The following is an 18,350-nucleotide window of genomic DNA, read 5'->3' on the forward strand; positions in this document are numbered from 1 at the left end:
AAGTGAAAAATAAAGTTAGAGGTAGTCTCATTTGCTACATTCAGCTTCTGGTGGAATCTTATGAATCTTAAGTGTGTTTAAAGGAAAAAAGCCATTTTAGTATTAAAATCACATTTAAGCAAAATCAATACAAATATACTCTATTTTATATTTCCTTCATGGGATGCTCACTTCTCATCTGCTTTTCATGAAAAAGAAGAAAAACTGTCACCAATCCTACCCTTTCCTTGTCTACAACAATGAACAGCTCCACATAGCGGGTCTGCGGCAGGACAGCTCTTCTTCTCTGTCAAAAACATGAACATCATAGAGGAAAAACAGTTAGAAGGCTGCACGACTTTCATATGTAATGATCTTACCCGAATCTCTAGTCACTTATTTCAAGTCTGTTAAGAACATCATAAAATTATTATACTTACCACATCCTAGATCAATAAAACCAAAAACATATGTTTTTAAGTGATATCTCCTATTTGTACTCATCTAAGAAAAATTATACTTAAAGACAATGTGAGTTATTCAAGCTTCCAAAGCAGACTTACTGGTTTTCTAATATCAACCACACACACACACACACACATTTTAATGGGAAACCCCATTACCATGTTGAGAGTGAAAGAAAGAATATCCACTAATAATCCAGAACAGAAGTGAGGACAACATTGCAACTTTAAAAAAATGACTAATTTTGTGATTTTACAGAAATTCATATAAAGTAGAGAATAAGCTAAAATTTAAATGTTTTCCAATGATTAACATTAAAAAGAACAGTTCAATAGTCAAAAGAGTGGACGGCAGGTGAGGCAATGAAAATAACACATAAACTAGTATGAGTTAATGAAAACATACAGGAAGAGGCGCACGCCTCTCCCAACACGGTAGCAGCATCTCATATGTAGGAGGTGCATTGCCTGCAGCAGAGGATGATCTATTTCTAGAAACACTTCAGTCTAAGAGACCCATGTCAAGGGTAAGTCAAGAAATCCCAATGAAGACCCAAAACAGGGATACAAACAAGTGTTCCTGGAAGACGTGAAATAACTAGTCCTAAAGCCCTACCTCTCTTTCTCCAATCCAGAGCTCAAGAATCACCATTCCAGTTTGCATAAAACGTATCCAAATAAAAAAATTCTACTGCTCTCTAAAAGACAGTATAACAGACTATTATGTAGCAATGATAAAAAGAAATACAATTACTGTTTAAGATTTAAGCCCCAGTTTCTAAAACACATAGAAGCTTGACTGTATCCAACTTGGTGGCAGGAACGGCATTCTGATCATCCTTTTATCCCCTAGTACTTATCACAATGTCTGGCACATAGTTGGCAAAAACACAGCAATAATAAGTATTGGTTTAATGTACAAATACATGATTTTTTAAAACTCTAGTCTGAGCCAAGAAGAAATATATTATTTCCTTACTCGAAGTAGTTGAGTGATGCTAGGAGGCTCTTCCTCTTCGTCCTTTGTGGTTTCTTTCTCTATATCCTCGTTGGAAACCCCACATTTCAGAGGCTCGTTGTGGACATCATCCATTCGATAAAAGATGTGCTCAAAATGAGAGCTGTCTTGCAGGGGCTCAATCCCATAACTCACATTGTCTATGTGCAGCAGTCCTCTGAGAGTTGCATTAGACATACACAATTTTTAAGAATGAAGACAAAAAATACACAGGAAAAGGAATCAGAAAACCTGAATGCAAGCGCTAGTTGTTAACAAGTGTAAGAAAGGGCAGCATGGTATAGAGAAAAATATAAGGCCTTAGAGTCAGGCAGACCTAAATTTCAAGCTCCAGACTACTTACCAGCATTGCTTCCTGAACACTACTGAAACTCTCTGAGTGATTACTGTATGATGGAAGGCAAGACAGGCGAGCCAGAGAACCAGTCTGAATCACAAACGTTTCCTACCAACTGTGGGACTCTGAGCAAGTTATTTAACCTCTGCGTAGGGTTGAAAACTAAATATTTAGAACGTTGCCTGGCACACAGTAACTGTTCTACAGGTGTTATTACTTAAATAAAGCTAATCAGAGCCATCTTCCATAGTTGGTTTGCGAATTAAAAGTAATATTTATTAGTTCAATCAATCATGCAACCAACCAATCAGCACAATATGACAATATTGCCAGGCCCTCAATAAATGTAATTTTAATATTATCATCACTTCACCTGAGACGTGATACAAGCCTCTGAACCTCAGTTTGTTCAACTCAATCTGGAGATAATGAGCCCCTTTTCACAAGTCATTATGAGACTTAAGTGAAAGAATATAGGTGAAAATTTATAAACACAAAGTGCTACAGAAATTTAAAGTATATTTTATTTTAAATAAAAAGTATTTATCAGTCTCAAAAGACAAAATTTTCTTTTTAGATATTAAATTCGTTAACTGTAATAATTTCCAAAATAAACATGCAAAGAATGATCTCCGAAACACAGTTCTAAACACCCTCAGCAACATCAAAGTAAAATCTAATTTTGTTAAGTCCTCCAAAATGACTTGATTTGGAAACAGAGATAGGTAAAGCAGTAAGAAATAGAGGAAAGGAAAAAAAAAAAGCTGATACAGAAAATTCCTTACCTGAGTCCAAAACAGTCGCTAAGAGCAATGGATGAATTATAAACTCCCTCCACATAGCCCCGATAATGACAATGATTCTAAATGATAAAAATTATATTATCTTCAAATACTGTTACTTTGCTGAAAATCATCATAGAAATTCACAGAGCTAACAAAATTATTTAAAGTCAGTAAACTAAAATTTTTACTTATATTATTGGCATCTTATAACATCACATGGCAGTCTTTGGACTATCTTCAGACTCTACTATCACCCTACAAGTACACAATGTTTAGGCAGAATTCCAGAGGATACTAAGTATAAACATCTCTACCCCAATAACCTGTAAGCCTAGAAGCAAAACAAGATAACATTATGTCATGTTTAACATTTTAAATGACAGTCAAACCAAGAAGAAACAGTAGCCAATTGGCATGTAATACGGAAGAGGACCTTGTGACAAGCTAATGATACCAAGGGAAAAGAAAGACAGTATATGGGGGAAAAAAGGTGATTTTGATCAGGTGATTTTCTTTTCTTCCTACAGGTATATTGATTATCTTATTATTATTATATGCTATACATTTAGCCATATTTAAAAACCAAAGAGACTTTATCCTTAATTTTGAGCAAGAAAATGACTAGTGGAAATACAAGCATAATATCACTTACTAATATCAGATTTTTTAGTACACAATGAGATTTTCTGATCTTTAAAACTATTACAAGACACTAAAAAAAAACCCAAGGTGGGGAGGTGGGTGGGTGGCTGGTACTAGCCATACCAGATATTAAGACATATCACAAGGCCTTAACAATTAGAACAGTCAGGAGCCAGCCCTGATGGCCTACTGGTTAAAGTTCAGTGTGCTCTGCTTCAGCAGCCTGGGTTGGGTTCCCGGGTACGGAACTACACCACTTGTCTGTCATTAACCACGCTGTGGTGGTGGCGGCTCACACAGAAGAACTTACAACTATACACAACTACCTACTGGGATTTTGCGGGGGAAAATGAAGAAAAAAGGAGGAAGATCAGCAACAGATGTTAGCTTAGGGTGAATTTTCTCTTGCAAAAAAAAAAAAAAGTCAGTATAGTACTGGTGGTGCATTAATTGAGAGAGCAACCAGTGGAACAGAACACAAGTCTCAAAATAGACCAAAGCACATATGGAACTTTATATGATAAGAGTGGCATCTCAAATCACTGGGGCAAGATGTACTTTTTAATAAATGGTGCTTGGGCCACTGGTTAGACATTTGGGAAAGGATAAAAATTGGATCCATACCTCACACCATACATAAGAACAAACCCCAAATGGATCAAGAATCTAAACCCCAAAAAATGAAACCATACAAAACCTAAAAGAAAACAAGATTCAATTCCTCTTTAACCCTGGGTGTAGAAAAAGGCTTTCTAATTATCACTCAAGATCTAGATGCAATAAAAGAAAAGATTGATAATTTTTACCATATAAAAAAAGTTTTTTAAACTTCTACATGGAAAGAAACACCAAAAAACAAAGTTAAAAGAAAACTCACAGACTGGGAGAAAATATTTGTAACATAATAAGCAAAAGGTTAATACCCCTAACTATAAAGAACCCTTAAACAATGAAGGGGAAAGCTTAAAATCTCAACAGAGGAAGGAAGAAGTAAAAGTGTCACTATTTGCAGAGGATATGAAATTATATAAAGAAACTCCTAAGGACTCCAACCAAAAAACTGTTAGAAATAATAAGGAATTCAGTAAAGTTGTAGGACACAAAATCAGTATACAGAAATCTGTTGCATTTCTATACACAAATAACAAACTATCAGAAAGAGAGATTAAGAAAACAATCCCATTTACAATTGCATCAAAAAGAAGAAAATACCTAGGAATAAATTTAACCAAGGAGGTGAATGACCTGCACTCTGAAAACTGTGACATTGAGGACAGAACAGAAGAAGACACAAACTAATGGAGAGATATTTCACGCTTACGGATTGAAAGAATTAATATTGTTAAAATGTGCATACAACCCAAAGCAATCTACAGATTCAAAACAATCCCTAAAAAATTCCAATGGCATTTTTCACAAAAATAGAATGAACAATCCTAAAATTTGTATGGAACCTCAAAAGACTCCGAATAGCCAAAGCAATCCTGAGAAAGAAGAACAAAATTGGAGGCATAGTGTTCCCTGATTTCAAACTATATGACAAAGCTATAGTAATCAAAACATTACAGTACTGGCATAAAAACTGACACACAGATCAATCGAAGAGAATAGAGAGCCCAAATATAAACCTACGCTGATATGGTCAATCAATTTACAACAAGGGAGCCAAGAATATACAATGGGGAAAAGACAGACTCTTCCATAAATGGTGTTAGGGACACTGGACAGTCACATGCAAAAGAACGAAACTGGATGACTATCTTACATCAGACATAAAAATTAACTCAAAATGGATTAAAAACTTGAATGTAAGACCTGAAACCATAAAACTCCTTGAAGAAAACATAGGCGGTAAGCTCCTTAACATTGGTCTTGGCAATGAGTTTTTGGATCTGACTCCAAAAGCAAAGGTAACAAAAGGAAAAATAAACGAGAGCGACTACATCAAACTAAAAATCTTCTGCACAACAAAGGAAGCCATCAACAAAACGAAAAGGCAACCTACTGAATGGGAGAAAATATTTGCAAGTCATATATCTGATAAGTGATTATCCAAAATATATAAAGAACTCATACAACTCAATAGCAAAAAAACCACAACAAGCCAATTAAAGAATGGGCAGAGGATCTGAATAGACATTTCTCTAAAGAAAACATGCAGATGGTCAACAAGTACATGAAAAGATGCTCAACATCACTAATCATTAGGACAATGCAAATCAAGCCACAATGAGATTATCACCTCACACCAATCAGAATGGCTATTACCAAAAAGACAGGAACTAACAAGTGTTGGTGAGGATGTGGAGAAAAGGGACCCATCGTGCACTGTTGATGGGAATGTAAGTTGGTGTAGCCACTACGGAAAATAGTATAGAAGTTCCTCAGAAAATTAAAAATAAAACTATCTTGTGATTTAGCAATTCCACTTCTGGGTATATATCCAAAGAAAATGAAAACACTAACTCAAAAAGATATATGCACTCCTCTGTTCACTGCAGCATTATTTACAATAACCAAGATATGGAAACAATCTAAGTGTCCATTGATGGATGAATGAATAAAGAAAATATCATATGTATGCAACAGAAAATTATTCAGCCACAAAAAAGAATGAAATCTTGTCATTTGCAACAACATAGATGGACCTTGAGGGCATTAAGCTAAGTGAAATAAGTCAGACAGAGAAAGATAAATACCATACAATCTCACTTATATGTGGAATATTAAAAAAAAAAAAAACCAAGCTCATAGATATAAAGAACAGATTAGTGATTGCCAGAGGTAGGGTTTTGGGGGTAGGTGAAATGGGTGAAGGGAGACAAAAGGTACAACTTGTAGCTATAAAATAAATAACTCATGGGGATCAACATGCAACATGGAAACTATAGTTAATAATACTGTAATGCATATTTGAAAGTTGCTAAGAGGACAAATCTTAAAAGCTCTCATCACAAAAAAGAAACTTTTGTAATATGTATAGTGATGGATGTTAACTATTGTGGCGATCATTTCACAATATATACAAATATTGAATCATTACGTTGTACACCTGAAATAATAGAATGTTGTATGTCAATTTTATGTCAATTAAAAAAAATTTCTGGGGGCCAGCCTGGTGGCACAGCAGTTAAGGTTGCACATTCTGCTTCTCAGCGGCCCGGAGTTTGCCAGTTCAGATCCCAGGTGCGGACATGGCACCACTTGGCAAAAAGCCATGCTGTGGTAGGCGTCCCATGTATAAAGTAGAGGAAGATGGGCACGGATGTTAGCTCAGGGCCAGGCTTTCTCAGCAAAAAGAGGAGTATTGGCAGTAGTTAGCTCAGGGCTAATCTTCCTCAAAAAAAAAAAAAAAAATTCCTTAGGAGGCTGGCCCAGTGGCATCATGGTTAAGCTCATGTACTCCACTTTGGTGGCCTGGGGTTCACAGTTTTGGATACCAGGCATGGACCCACATGCTGCTCACCAATCCATGCTGTCGTGTCCCTCATACAAAATACATAGAGGAAGAGTGGCAAGGATGTCAGCTCAGGGACAATCCTCCTCAAGAAAAAGAGGAAGATTGGTAACAGATGTTAGCTCAGGGCCAATCTTCCTCACAAAAAAAAAAAATTTCTTAGAGGGACAAAAAAATTTAAAAACTAAGCAAAAGAACACAAACAGAGGATTCACAAAAGAATATAAAAATGCCCTTACATATGTGAAAAGATTTTTAATTTCATTCACGATAAAGTAAAATCCATGAGTCTGCATGATACAAACAAATGACAAGGGAAAACTCTTCCCTACAAGTAGAAAGCACTAATGAATATAGAAGCACAACGAAATTAGGAAACCACCATTTCAACAACCATCCTAATAACAACTGATTGAGGCAAACACTAAATACTAAAACTAGTGGGTAAAAAGTTGAGAAGAGGATATTCACATAATACCAAAGTAACCATAATATTAATTAAAAAGGTAAAAACAGTAAGTTTACAGAGGAGACAGCTGGCAGACAACTCCTTAACCAAATGATCAGTTTTAACCCTATCAGTAAAAGGACTCACAGCAGCACATGCTCGCTGCTGCGATATACTGAGGACACGAGCACTCGGGTGGTATTCCTACCAAAAGTGCACAATCTGAATCTGATCATGCGTAAACACCACACAAACTCAAATGACAGGACAGTCTACAGAAAGGAGGCCTGTACTTCTCAAAAACGCAGTGTCACGAAAGACAAGGGGAGCTAAGGATTGCCAGGTTAAAGGAAACTAAAGAGACATGACTCCCGAAGGCAACACGTGAACGTGGATTTCCTTTGGCTACAGAGTACATTATTGTATAGCAGACAAAGAAATACCAACGAGATCTGTAGACCAGACGACAGTATGGCTTCAATGTCAACTTCCTAATTTTGATGACTGTACTTTGGTTACATAAAAGGATTCCCTGTTTTTAGGAAATTTACTCTGAAGTATTTAAAGGTAAAGGGACACCATGTCTCCAACATATTCCTACAAGATTCAGGGAAAAAAACAGAAGAAAGAAAGCATAAAGCAAATGTAGTAAAAGGTTAACGTTTAGAGAATCTAGGTGAAGGGGATGCCTCAATGTCTTATATTATTCATGGAACTTTCCCTGTAAGTCTAAAACTGTGAAAATAAAAAAATTAAACCATTATTCACTGAGCAATACAAGCTGAATTTCATCATTTTACCACTTTTTCTAGTGTGGGGCAATTCACAACCACTAATGCTTTTCTTTCTAGTGTTTTGTAGTTAACGTGTAGCTTTGATATTGCCTTCTTCTCACTAGGGAAAATAAATACCTTCTGCTACTACGGATGAGGTAACACTCACAAGATAGTAACACAGTAATTCAGGCAATTATGGACTGCACATACAACGGTGGTTCCACGAAATGAGTACCATATAGTATACTCTGTGATGTTCACACAAAGAAACAATTGCCTAATGACACATTTCTCAGAACATACCCCCGCTGTCAAGCGAGACGTGACTGTAATAGAAGCTCTCTTATGTGAGATGACTGAAATCCAGCACTTGGTTACTTAATCTACCACCTTGATGGTATTTTTTTTAATAACTAGGTTTTATTAAATCCCTCCAAGGCCTTCAATTTAGTTTTAAAAAAATAACAAATCATATTCCATAAGTTTACAAAACACCTAATTAAATGCCATGATTACAGTAAAGTTGCAAATGGCATAAACAGTTTTGGAAACATACAAACTGTAGGCAAAAAACTGAACTAGTGGGGGCAGCAGTGCACAGAGCTGTCGGAGAACAGCCCGCGGGCCACAAGAGCCCAGTGAGCCTCGGGCAGCCAGTGCATTTTTCAGAGGAAACAGAGCATTGATTTATTAAGGGAGTTAGCTAAGAGGCTTTCTAGTGTGCTTGCAAGGTACCCCGAAGTTCTAAGGCAGAGCAATTTGGAGCTTTATTTCACACAGCAACTCACAGAAAGTGGTTTTTGAAACTTTGTTTCCTTATGAAAAATGGCCTTGTGAAAGACACGGATGATGAAAGCCAGATAATAGCTTTACAAATTACTTTAATCGTATACAACACATCTTTAAATTTTCTCAGTGTAACTTAAATTGCATTTTATAGACAAAAGTATATGTCATTATGATATCTAACAATATAGCCATACGCAAAAAAGTCCCAATACCAGTCTTAATTTGTATCTCAAATCTACAGTCAGACTTTCATTTATCTGAATATTCAATAGCCAAGAAAAAGTAAAAGATTCCATCTGCCTTAGTTTGTATTTTTCAAACACCCAGGAAAGTATAGTTCCATAGTAATACTTTAAGATAAGAGTTGCATAAATTTCTACGTAACTGAAATCTATTTTTAGCAGTTTTCAGCATACAGACTTTCAATAACAAAAATAATAATATTTACTGAGTTAAAAATTGTCAGACTGACCGTTGTAAAGTATCTTACAAGCACTAACTCATTTAAGCCTCCCAGTAACTCTGTGAGGTTGTAACTGCTATTCCCATTTTAAGGTGAGGATACTAAGGCACAAACAAGTTAAAATAGGTTGACCAGCAAATAAATGCTAGAGCTGAGGATTCAAATCCAAACAGGGTATGTCTCCAGAGCTCACGCCAGGAAACCCATGCCAAGAAAAAAAAATGCCTTTTTAAGATCACTGCTTTTGTGGAGTGGCATAAATTCTGTGGTCTCTGGCCTCGTGCCATAGCAATGTTTGGATGGACGACAGGATAGGTGGATGAAAGGATGGATGGATGATCTGTGCTCTGGTTTATGCCATCATGTAAACTGAAGCTCCTCCACTAATTTGCCATTAAACAAGGGACAAACAGAACACTGAGACAAAAGAAGCAGAAAGTGGACCAGAAAAGGAAAGAGCTAAGTCAGCATTTCCTTTTTATTTTTTAGAGTACTAATAATTAACCTAAAACAGAGTTTTTGCCTTCAGTTTATGCGAGGAGTTGCAAAAGAGCATAACTAACATAAACAATTTAACCTAGCAAACTTTACAAAGCTCAGGGGAAGAATAATATATGTTTAATGGGAACGAAGACTTCTCATGAAAGCTATTAAAAAAGATAAAAATAAATAATACCTAACTGCCAAAAAGGACAGCAAAATAGTCTTCCCGAATAAAACTGGAAATGTTTATGATCTAATTAACAATATATAAAGCCAAATTCTACATCTGCCAATTATTTCAAGTATTTGTTTTTTCTTTAGTGTTTGTTCTTTAATAAGCAGTAATGGCAAAGACGTGCTTCCAGAGATATTAACTTTCAGCAAAAAAAAAAAATCTACTTTCAAAATATATCCAACTTAATCAGTAACAATTATTATATAATATAATAATCAGTAACAATTATTGAATAGAAGAGATTACTTTGCTGGTCTTTAAAAAAAACACTTGAGTACTGAGTACCTAGAGAGCTCTAAGGTACAGTTCGGTTAATGTAAATGCCGCCGCCACCCCCATCCAGGACAATTCCATATATTGTAACCTCAAAGATGGCCCTTGGAGTTCTGCAATACAACAGTACTGAGTGTCTGAGTAGAATTCACTTTAGAACTATGCTTGTCTTAAATTCTGCTACAGGATCAAGAGGAGAACATACTACCTGTATATCAGGATGGTCAGACATCAGAGCCCCTTCACTGTCGTAGGTATAAACTACAAAATCTTCAGGCAAAAGGTCTCTGGAAGAAGAATAAAACAGACCATTTAAAATTATTTTAAATTTTAAATAATTCAAACATACAGTGGCATTTGGAATTCTAGCAAAATTACTTTCAGGGTGAACCAAGGAGTCATTACTGTCTTGATCAAGCTTTCTGATGACAGATCCAACAATCCAAGAGGTTTCTCCCTTTTGCAATAAATTGGGAAATGTGGACAAGGGCATTGTCCTTCCAAGAAAGACAGGGAGAAAATAAAGTAAGAAGCAACAGTGAGAAACAGGTTAAAAGCCCGGTCCGCTCATCGTGGGAAAGCCGTCTCCTTCGGATGCCGTCAGCTTCAATTCCTGGAAATCTTCATTTCAGGTAACTGGATGGTATGTGGGTCCAGCCAGGGTGCGCTGCCTTCTCCAGGTGCGACACCTGAATCCAGAGTCTGAATGCCAAACTCTGGAGTTTGGCAGCACAAGCGTCAGTGAGCAGTGCCTGATAGGGGCCCTGAAAGAGCGGCGGGAGTGGCTACTTTGGGAGGTGTCTTTTTCGGCAGACAAAATCTCCAGGTTGCAAGTGTGGTGTGTGGGTTTTTGTCTCCAGGAGCACGCTGTGAAGAGATTGCTCTGCTAAAGGGTGGTTATCGTCAACAGAAGCAATCAGGCCTTCACGATGTTGAAGTGTGTCTCCCTTTAAAAAGCTGTGAATCGAAAGCAGCAGGAGCCAAGTGCATGGAACGTCCTGTAATTATCTCAAAAGGTAAGTTTTTGAGTCCCGAAGGACCTAAGATTGAGAAGAACCAGTGGCAGGGGTTTTAGCCAGGGTATGTGGAGGGTTTCTACAAACTTCACCAAATGAGTCTCAATAACACCGTTAGCAAGTTTGACCAGACCAGGAGACCGAGGATGATAAGCACAGCGAAACTGCTGCAGAATTGGCCAAACAGCACAGACCTGTCGAAGCACCTGGTGAAATGAGTTCTCAGTCACTATCAAGTTCCGGCCGGGCTCCCCAGGTGGGGATAATCTTTACTAAAAGAACTTTAGCCACAGAAATAGCAGAGGCGTGTCAACAAGGGAAGGCTTGAGTCCAGTGAGAAAACATACAGACCACGACCAAGACACATTTATCCCCATGAGACGGGGGAAGCTGTATGAAATCCATCCGCGAACCCCTGAATAGTCCATTGGGCAGTTTAAAGTGTCCGGGAGCAGTGAACACAGGTTTTTCTTGCATAGTATTTCGGTCACGTATAGGCACTTCTGGTGGCTTTATTAATATTTGCCCACCAGTACTGGTGCATAAAGGGCACCATTTTATCAGTAGAACAACAGCTCGAGGCATGTACAGCGGTTTGCAGTCAGAGCTTTCGAACTTCCGATAGGACTGGGCTGCAATTTGGCCTGAACCAAAGCTTTCTTTTTGTCAAATCAACAATTGTTGACTTGTTTTTTCCCTTACTGAGGTCAATTATTGGGCTTCTCTAGCCAGTTTTTCTAAGTTATTATTTGGGGAAATATCCCTTTGGACCATGACAGAGGTTCCTGTAAGGGCTGCATTCCTCGTGGAAGTGTCAGTAAGGTGATTTCCTTTAGCTTCCATAAAGTCAAGCTTAGAATGTCCTGGGATCTTAATAATAGCTAAAGCAGAAGGTAAAAGCATCCAGGGGCTGGCCCAGTCGTGTAGTGGTTAAGTTCACACATTCCACTTTGTTGGCCCAGGGTTCGTGGGTTCAGATCCTGGGCACAGACCTACACACCGCTCATCAAGCCATGCTTGTGTGATAGTGGTGGTGTCCCACATACAAAATAGAAGACTGGCACAGATGTTAGCTCAGAGACAATCTTCCTCAAGCAAAAAGAAGTTTGGCAATGGATGTTGTTAGCTCACAGCCCAATCTTTCTCACACACACAAAAAATGTAAAGCGTCCTGGACATAGGGGACATTTTTTATTTTATTTCCGATAGAAGGAAACCATGTTGCTTTCACAACATTCCAAAATCACGAGCTACTGAAAAGCATATCTACTATCAGCATAAATATTGCCAGTTCTGCCCTTGGCTAGGGTGTGGGCACATGCAAGCGCATATAATTCAGCTCGCTGGGCCATAGTAGCCAAAAGCAAAGGCACTGCTTCAGTTGCATCAAAACGTGTTATACCGCATATTCAGCACGACATTTGCCATTGAAACCTTTTAAATAAGAACCAGCAGTGAACCAGGAGAAGCTGAGTTCCCTGCAGATCATCACGAGGGGTCAGGAGGTGATCCGTCAGGGTTAGGCAGCTGTGTGGGACTTAGTCAGAGACGGAGGGTGGAAGAGCAGCAGGGCTCAGGTTATTGCAGCCAGAAGGAGTTATGTGAGGCGCAGTTAGTAAGAGATCTCCCAAGAGGTGACACGGCTGGAAGATGTTGAGTGTGGTAAGAAGTTAGGAGGGCTTCTACTACATGGGGTACAAAGATGGCTAAAGGAGATCCCACAACAATTTTCTCAGTGACCTTAACCAAAAAGGCAGTGGCAGTATGGCCCTAAGGTAAGGAGGGGACCCTTGTGCCACAGGGTCCAGGTGCTGGCTCTAACACCCTAGGTCAATGGTGGCCCCTTGTGTTTTTGGGTGAGCACCCAAGGGGGATTCCCTTCCTTTTTATATACAAAAAGGAAAAAGGGAAGCTGATAATCGGGATGTCCAAGGGTAGGGGGCTTCATTAAGATCTCCTTTAAGTCTTTAAAGCCTACATCATCCTGTTCTCCCATAAAAGTGGATCAGGGTTATTGTCCTTTGGTAACTCATACAGAGGTTTGGCCAAAAGAGAAATTTGGAATTCAATTTCGAAAATAGCCAACTAACCTAGAAAACCTCACAGCTGACATTTAGTTTGGGTTTTGGGAAACTCAGGCCACCACGAAGCCTTCTGGATCTAGGTGCAGCCCTCGTTCTGATATCAGATGCCCTAAATACCAAAACTGGGTTTGGACAAAGTGCAATTTTCCCTCCGTGACTTCGTGTCCCTTTAAGACTAAAAGCTTTAGCAGGTGGATGCTGTCTTCCTGTGAGGAGGCCTAGGAGGGAGAGCAAAGAAGCAAATCCTCCACAAATTGCAACAAAGTAGAGCCTCTAAGAAACTTTATATCATCCAGATCAGCCTTCAGGATTTGTGAGAAATAAGAAGGACTTTCAGCATTACTGTCCAGGTGTGTTGCCATTCTTCCCAAGTGAAGGCAAAAAGCTAAGATTCCCGCCTTCCCAACTGGAATACTACGGAATGCACTGCATAAATTAATTAGAGTGAAAAATGTGCTTTCAGTCGGACTGGATGTCAGCAGCACATGGGGGTTAGGAACAACAGGGTGCCAAAGGATGGTAACAATGTTGTTTATTGCTCAGGTCCTGGACAAACCTCCATCCTCCGCCACTGGGTTTTCGCACAGGCAGACAGGAGTATTATAGGGACTAGTGCAGGGGACAAGAAGGCCTGTGGCCTCATAGTCCTCTATTATCAGCTCGATGCCCTAGAGGTCCTCTTTATTTAGAGAGTATTGATTACTTCTGGGAAAAGTCTTTGAGAAATCTTTTGGGACCTTAACAGGCGGTGCACTGTGGATTCTGCCAACATCTGTTTTGAATTTTCCCATAAAGAGGGTGGTAGCTGATCAAATAGGGACAAATAACTAATATCCTTGGAATGTGCTTTAATGTTGTCAGAGACAGAGCAAATAAAAGACGCTGAAGGGTCATTTAATTCACCTAGTTGACCACTTTGATTGCTGCTGTCAAATTCTAGAATTATTTCCCCCTTTTGAGAGAAAGAGATTCCAACATGGTATTTTTCTAAGAAATCTCCACCCAATAAATGAACAGGAGCAGAGGAACAAAGAAGAAAAGGATAGGTATTTCTCAAAGGGCCTAAATAAAAGAGAATGGGTTTAGAGACAGGGACCCCTTGCGGTTCGTTTGAGACCCCACCGTTTGAACTATTTCAGTATTCTGGGGCAGGGCTGTTTAATAACACTGGGGTGAGCACTGAGAGCGTGGCTCCAGTTAATAAACACAGGAAAAGATTCATTCCCAATCTGGAGAGTGGTTTCCCCAAGGTGATTAAGGGGAAAGACTTGGAGCCTCATCACTGGGGATTAGGAAGGCACTGGGAAGGGTGGTTAGAGGGTCGAAAACCCCTGGAGTACTTACACTTGAGACAGTGTCTCTTCAAATGCCCTGGATTTTCATAATAATAGCAAAGACTGGAAAATTTCTGGTTCTGTCTGAGGATCTCCATTTGGTGAAGTTCAAAATTAAGGATTTTTGTGGTCCTCCTTTCAGCTGAGTAATCTAGGGCATGAGAGAGCCAATTTGCCAGACTGACCAAATCTGGAGTGGACACAGTCTCCCATTCCATCCTGGTCCTTCTTACTAGAAGAGAACGGTCCTGGTTCAGCCCATTAATAACCATACAATTAAAGGCTACCCAAATGGATTTAACACCCATGGTGAGGCCAGAGCTCTCTCTAAAAGCGATCTGAAGCTGATCATAATAGTCATGAACAGACTCACCTGTGAAACCCTGAATTCTGTACAAGCCTGAATCCTGTTCTAATCAACAGGCTTAGGAAAGCTACCGTACTCGTTCGGGGAAGCTCTCTAGTGAGTGTTCCAGTATCTTGCCAAATGTTAGGGGTCTGTTTTTCTAAATCCCTTTCAGGGTTTTCCCATCAGGCACGTTTCATCCAATGCTGGGCCTGACCTTCACCAACAAGCATGTGGACTAATTGATATAAACCTGAGAAGCCAGGTTGATAAGTCTGAAAAACTATGTCAAACTCTTCAGCAAACTTATGGGGGTCCTCAGTTACTTTGGGAGACTTGAACTATGGTTCACCACTCAGCTTTAGTCCAGGGAACATAAGAAATGTGGGCTTTATCTGGATCCTCAGAAGACTTAACTTTAAAGGGGCAGGTTCTGATAGGTTCAGAGGAGGAGCGGGGAGAGGTTCAGAGATGGGAAGTTTGGCAAGAGCATTAGAATGGGGAAGTGGAGGGTCTAGAGAAGGTGGGGCAGCACAGAAGGGAAAGAGGAAGACGGTGCTGGGAGTGGCACAAGCGACGAAGGAGCAGGGAGAAACCGACAAGATGGTGCCTAAGACAAAGAAGCCAGAGGAGGGGAACATGAAGATTTAGAAGCCATTTTGTTCTCCTTTAGTTAATTAATTAGTTAGTTAATTCTCCTCTCGGTTAATTTAGTTTTGGTGTTCTGCAGAGAGGCAATTTTAGAGTCCTGAGTATGTTTGGAGGCCTTGAGGTAGCTATTAAAATAGATATCCCATTCAGTTTATTTAATTTCAGAGTGATGGGTTTTCTCTAATTTAGTACTGAGAAAAGCAAATTTGGGAAGACCAAAAATCCCCCATAATAGCCACTGCTGTTCTGAATCACTTTTGGTTAAATCAGTTCATTTAGTTAAAAGTGTGCATGAGGAGGGACCATCGTTTTTAAACATGAAATGAGCCAGGGCACCTAAAGACGGGCTGCCCTTAGAGCACTTAGATGACTGGGATCCCATTTCTCAAATTTTCCTAAGGGCAAAAGAAAATTCTTAGCTAGCCTGATCCCAAAAGGATCAGTTTCAAAAAAAAGTTTCAGCGTGCTTCCAAAAGGAAAATAACCATATATTCACCAAGGACAAAGCCTTGACAATAAGGATGAGGCCCTGAACCAGAAAGGACAAAGTCTTTCACAATCCCGAACAAAATCAGAGCTTGAAACACAAGGAGAGGGGAGCTCAGAATCCGAGAGGAGAGTCACGGAAGCGATGAGCGCAAGAGGCTCAATGCGGGTACCCGCTCGATTCCGGGGGTCGTCATCTCTCAAGGGTTGCCTCCTTCAGATCCCACTTTTTAACACCATTTAATGAGAACTTTAAAATACAATCGCCAGTTATTTTACCAGGAAAATGAGTTTATTCAGGAACAGCAAAGGAATTGCAATTCGGAGTATGCCAACTATGGTGAACAGCAGGTAAGTCCAAAGAACAAAAGAGGGAAGCTCACTTATAGAGAAAGAGGGAGAGTTGGGTGGGGCTGTTCTAAATGAAAGTTCATTGGAGGGGAGCAAGAGTTGAGGATGGCAACAGCTCCTCTTTGGCTGAGCTGCAGCATTTTCCACGGGCTGGGCTTGTTGCCAGGTGAAAAGAAATTCTTCCTTCCTCCTGCTGGAGTAGCAAAGTAGCAGCCCACTTCCTGTTGGAGATGCAAGGTCTGTCTCTTCCTGTTTTGGGTAATTGATGAGGAGTGGCAGGGCATGAGAGCTCCTCTACAGGCCTTCCTGACTCAATTTTAGTTGAGGTTTCCTTTTTTAATTTTTACGTACAACTAGGGACACAACTCATAAGGCATTATCCCTACAAGAGATGAGTAGGAATAAAAAATTTCACCTGAATTAGATTACTTAAAATAATTAAATTATTATATAAAGAACGAGGTACCATAACACTAAAAGCTCATAAATGGACTTGCATCAGAAGTCGTGTGCTTTACTTCCTCATAAAGAATGTTAGGCTGCACGTTTGTTCCAAATGTCAGAAAGTGCTGGTTGCAAAAAACTTAAGTAATGTCCTTAAATTTTTCTGATACATCTCATAGGAATAGTATAAATTAGGTAATATTGTAATCATATTTCTGGAAGAAAAATAAGTGCTTTTACTCTTTTCTAAAAGTCCTATGTAAACAAGAAGCACTCATTGCCTTACCTCAACTACAGAGGCAAAATTTGTGTCAGTTGTTGGAAGAAACAATTACTGCTGATTCCTTGCATGTTAAGGGAGCTGAGTAATGTAAACCACATGTGTAAAGATAGGGTTATCTTTGTTTAAGAAAAAAATGTTCAATGACACTTTACTCAGGACCATCACCATAGCACAGGGACCACAGCAATGGGATTTTATAGTGGGGAGAGAGATCAGGCTCAACTCTAAACACCAGGTGGACAAGTGGGAATTTACAGCCAAGGAACAGGGTGGGGTCTGTGGATGGAAAATTACTAAGAGAAAACATCAGGAGTGAGGGGGGTTCTAGTTAAACCAACCTAACACATTCTTGCTGAAGACAGGCCAGGGTGATCAGACATCCAGAATGATCAGATATTGGGGGGGGGGGGGGGGTTCCTGATAAACCGATTTAGCAGGGTTCTTACTGGATTTTACGAGGAAATGCACCCATAGGCCTAGGAGAAGGTCCAGCAGTCTGACTAAAGTCTAGTCAAGCAAAGAATCTTTGTTAGTCTCTCCTGTTGTTCAAGGAAAGAAGAGACATTCTTCTTTCTTCTGAACAATATAAGTCCATTTTCTCAATTGGTTGCCTTTTGTTCATTAAGCACCAGCTGAATCATCTACTGGGACTTGGCAGTAGAGGATATTTGCTAGATGGTGCTGGCAGTCCAGCATTTAATGAGGGGAGTTGCTATGAAAATAAAAGAAAAACAAAGACTAATAGTTAGGAACCCAGTTTCAGAGTCCAGTGGGCAGCAGTCAAGACTTTTAGACCTGAGCTTGAAGCATCTTTAGAGGGTAGAGTGAGGATGGCATTGGCCATCTGACAAATTTTCCTAGTTTGCAGTTCGAATGTCCCTGGTGATGGCATCAGGTGTTCTGGTGAACTTTCCGAGTGGTCCATACAGGAGGAGGCACAAAGGCTGCCCATAGGTGATCTGTTATGGTAATTTTTTTTTTTTTTGAAGTTTATATCAAGTTGTCTAGCTTCAGCTTGCAGAGCTTTGGCAAAAGCACAATTTTAGTTCTCAATGATTCCAAGTCAGAAGGGAGAAAAATCAGAACGTTAATTTGGAGACTTGTAGCCAGATATTGGAGGAAACTGGAAGAATTCAGGATTTGGTAAGGACTGGCAAAATGTGCAAGAAAGAATCAGCAAGAGTATGCTATAGTTTTCCATTGAAA

The 18,350-nt window shown here is 39.4% G+C and overlaps 1 protein-coding gene across 1 annotated transcript in view; it reads right to left on the reverse strand.

The window, feature by feature from the left end:
- The window catches only part of ADAM9 (ADAM metallopeptidase domain 9), a 176,797-nt gene that overhangs the window by 124,172 nt on the left and 34,275 nt on the right, over window positions 1-18,350 (reverse strand). The window contains exons 4-7 of the mRNA XM_046648674.1: window positions 10,358-10,436; window positions 2,584-2,660; window positions 1,423-1,618; window positions 221-286 (exon numbers count right to left, since the gene is read on the reverse strand). Of these exons, the coding sequence (XP_046504630.1) occupies window positions 221-286; window positions 1,423-1,618; window positions 2,584-2,660; window positions 10,358-10,436 (418 nt within the window). The remainder of the gene's footprint in view (window positions 1-220; window positions 287-1,422; window positions 1,619-2,583; window positions 2,661-10,357; window positions 10,437-18,350) is intronic.

Source organism: Equus quagga, chromosome 22 (assembly GCF_021613505.1).
Source record: "Equus quagga isolate Etosha38 chromosome 22, UCLA_HA_Equagga_1.0, whole genome shotgun sequence".
NCBI classification, from domain to species: domain Eukaryota; kingdom Metazoa; phylum Chordata; class Mammalia; order Perissodactyla; family Equidae; genus Equus; species Equus quagga.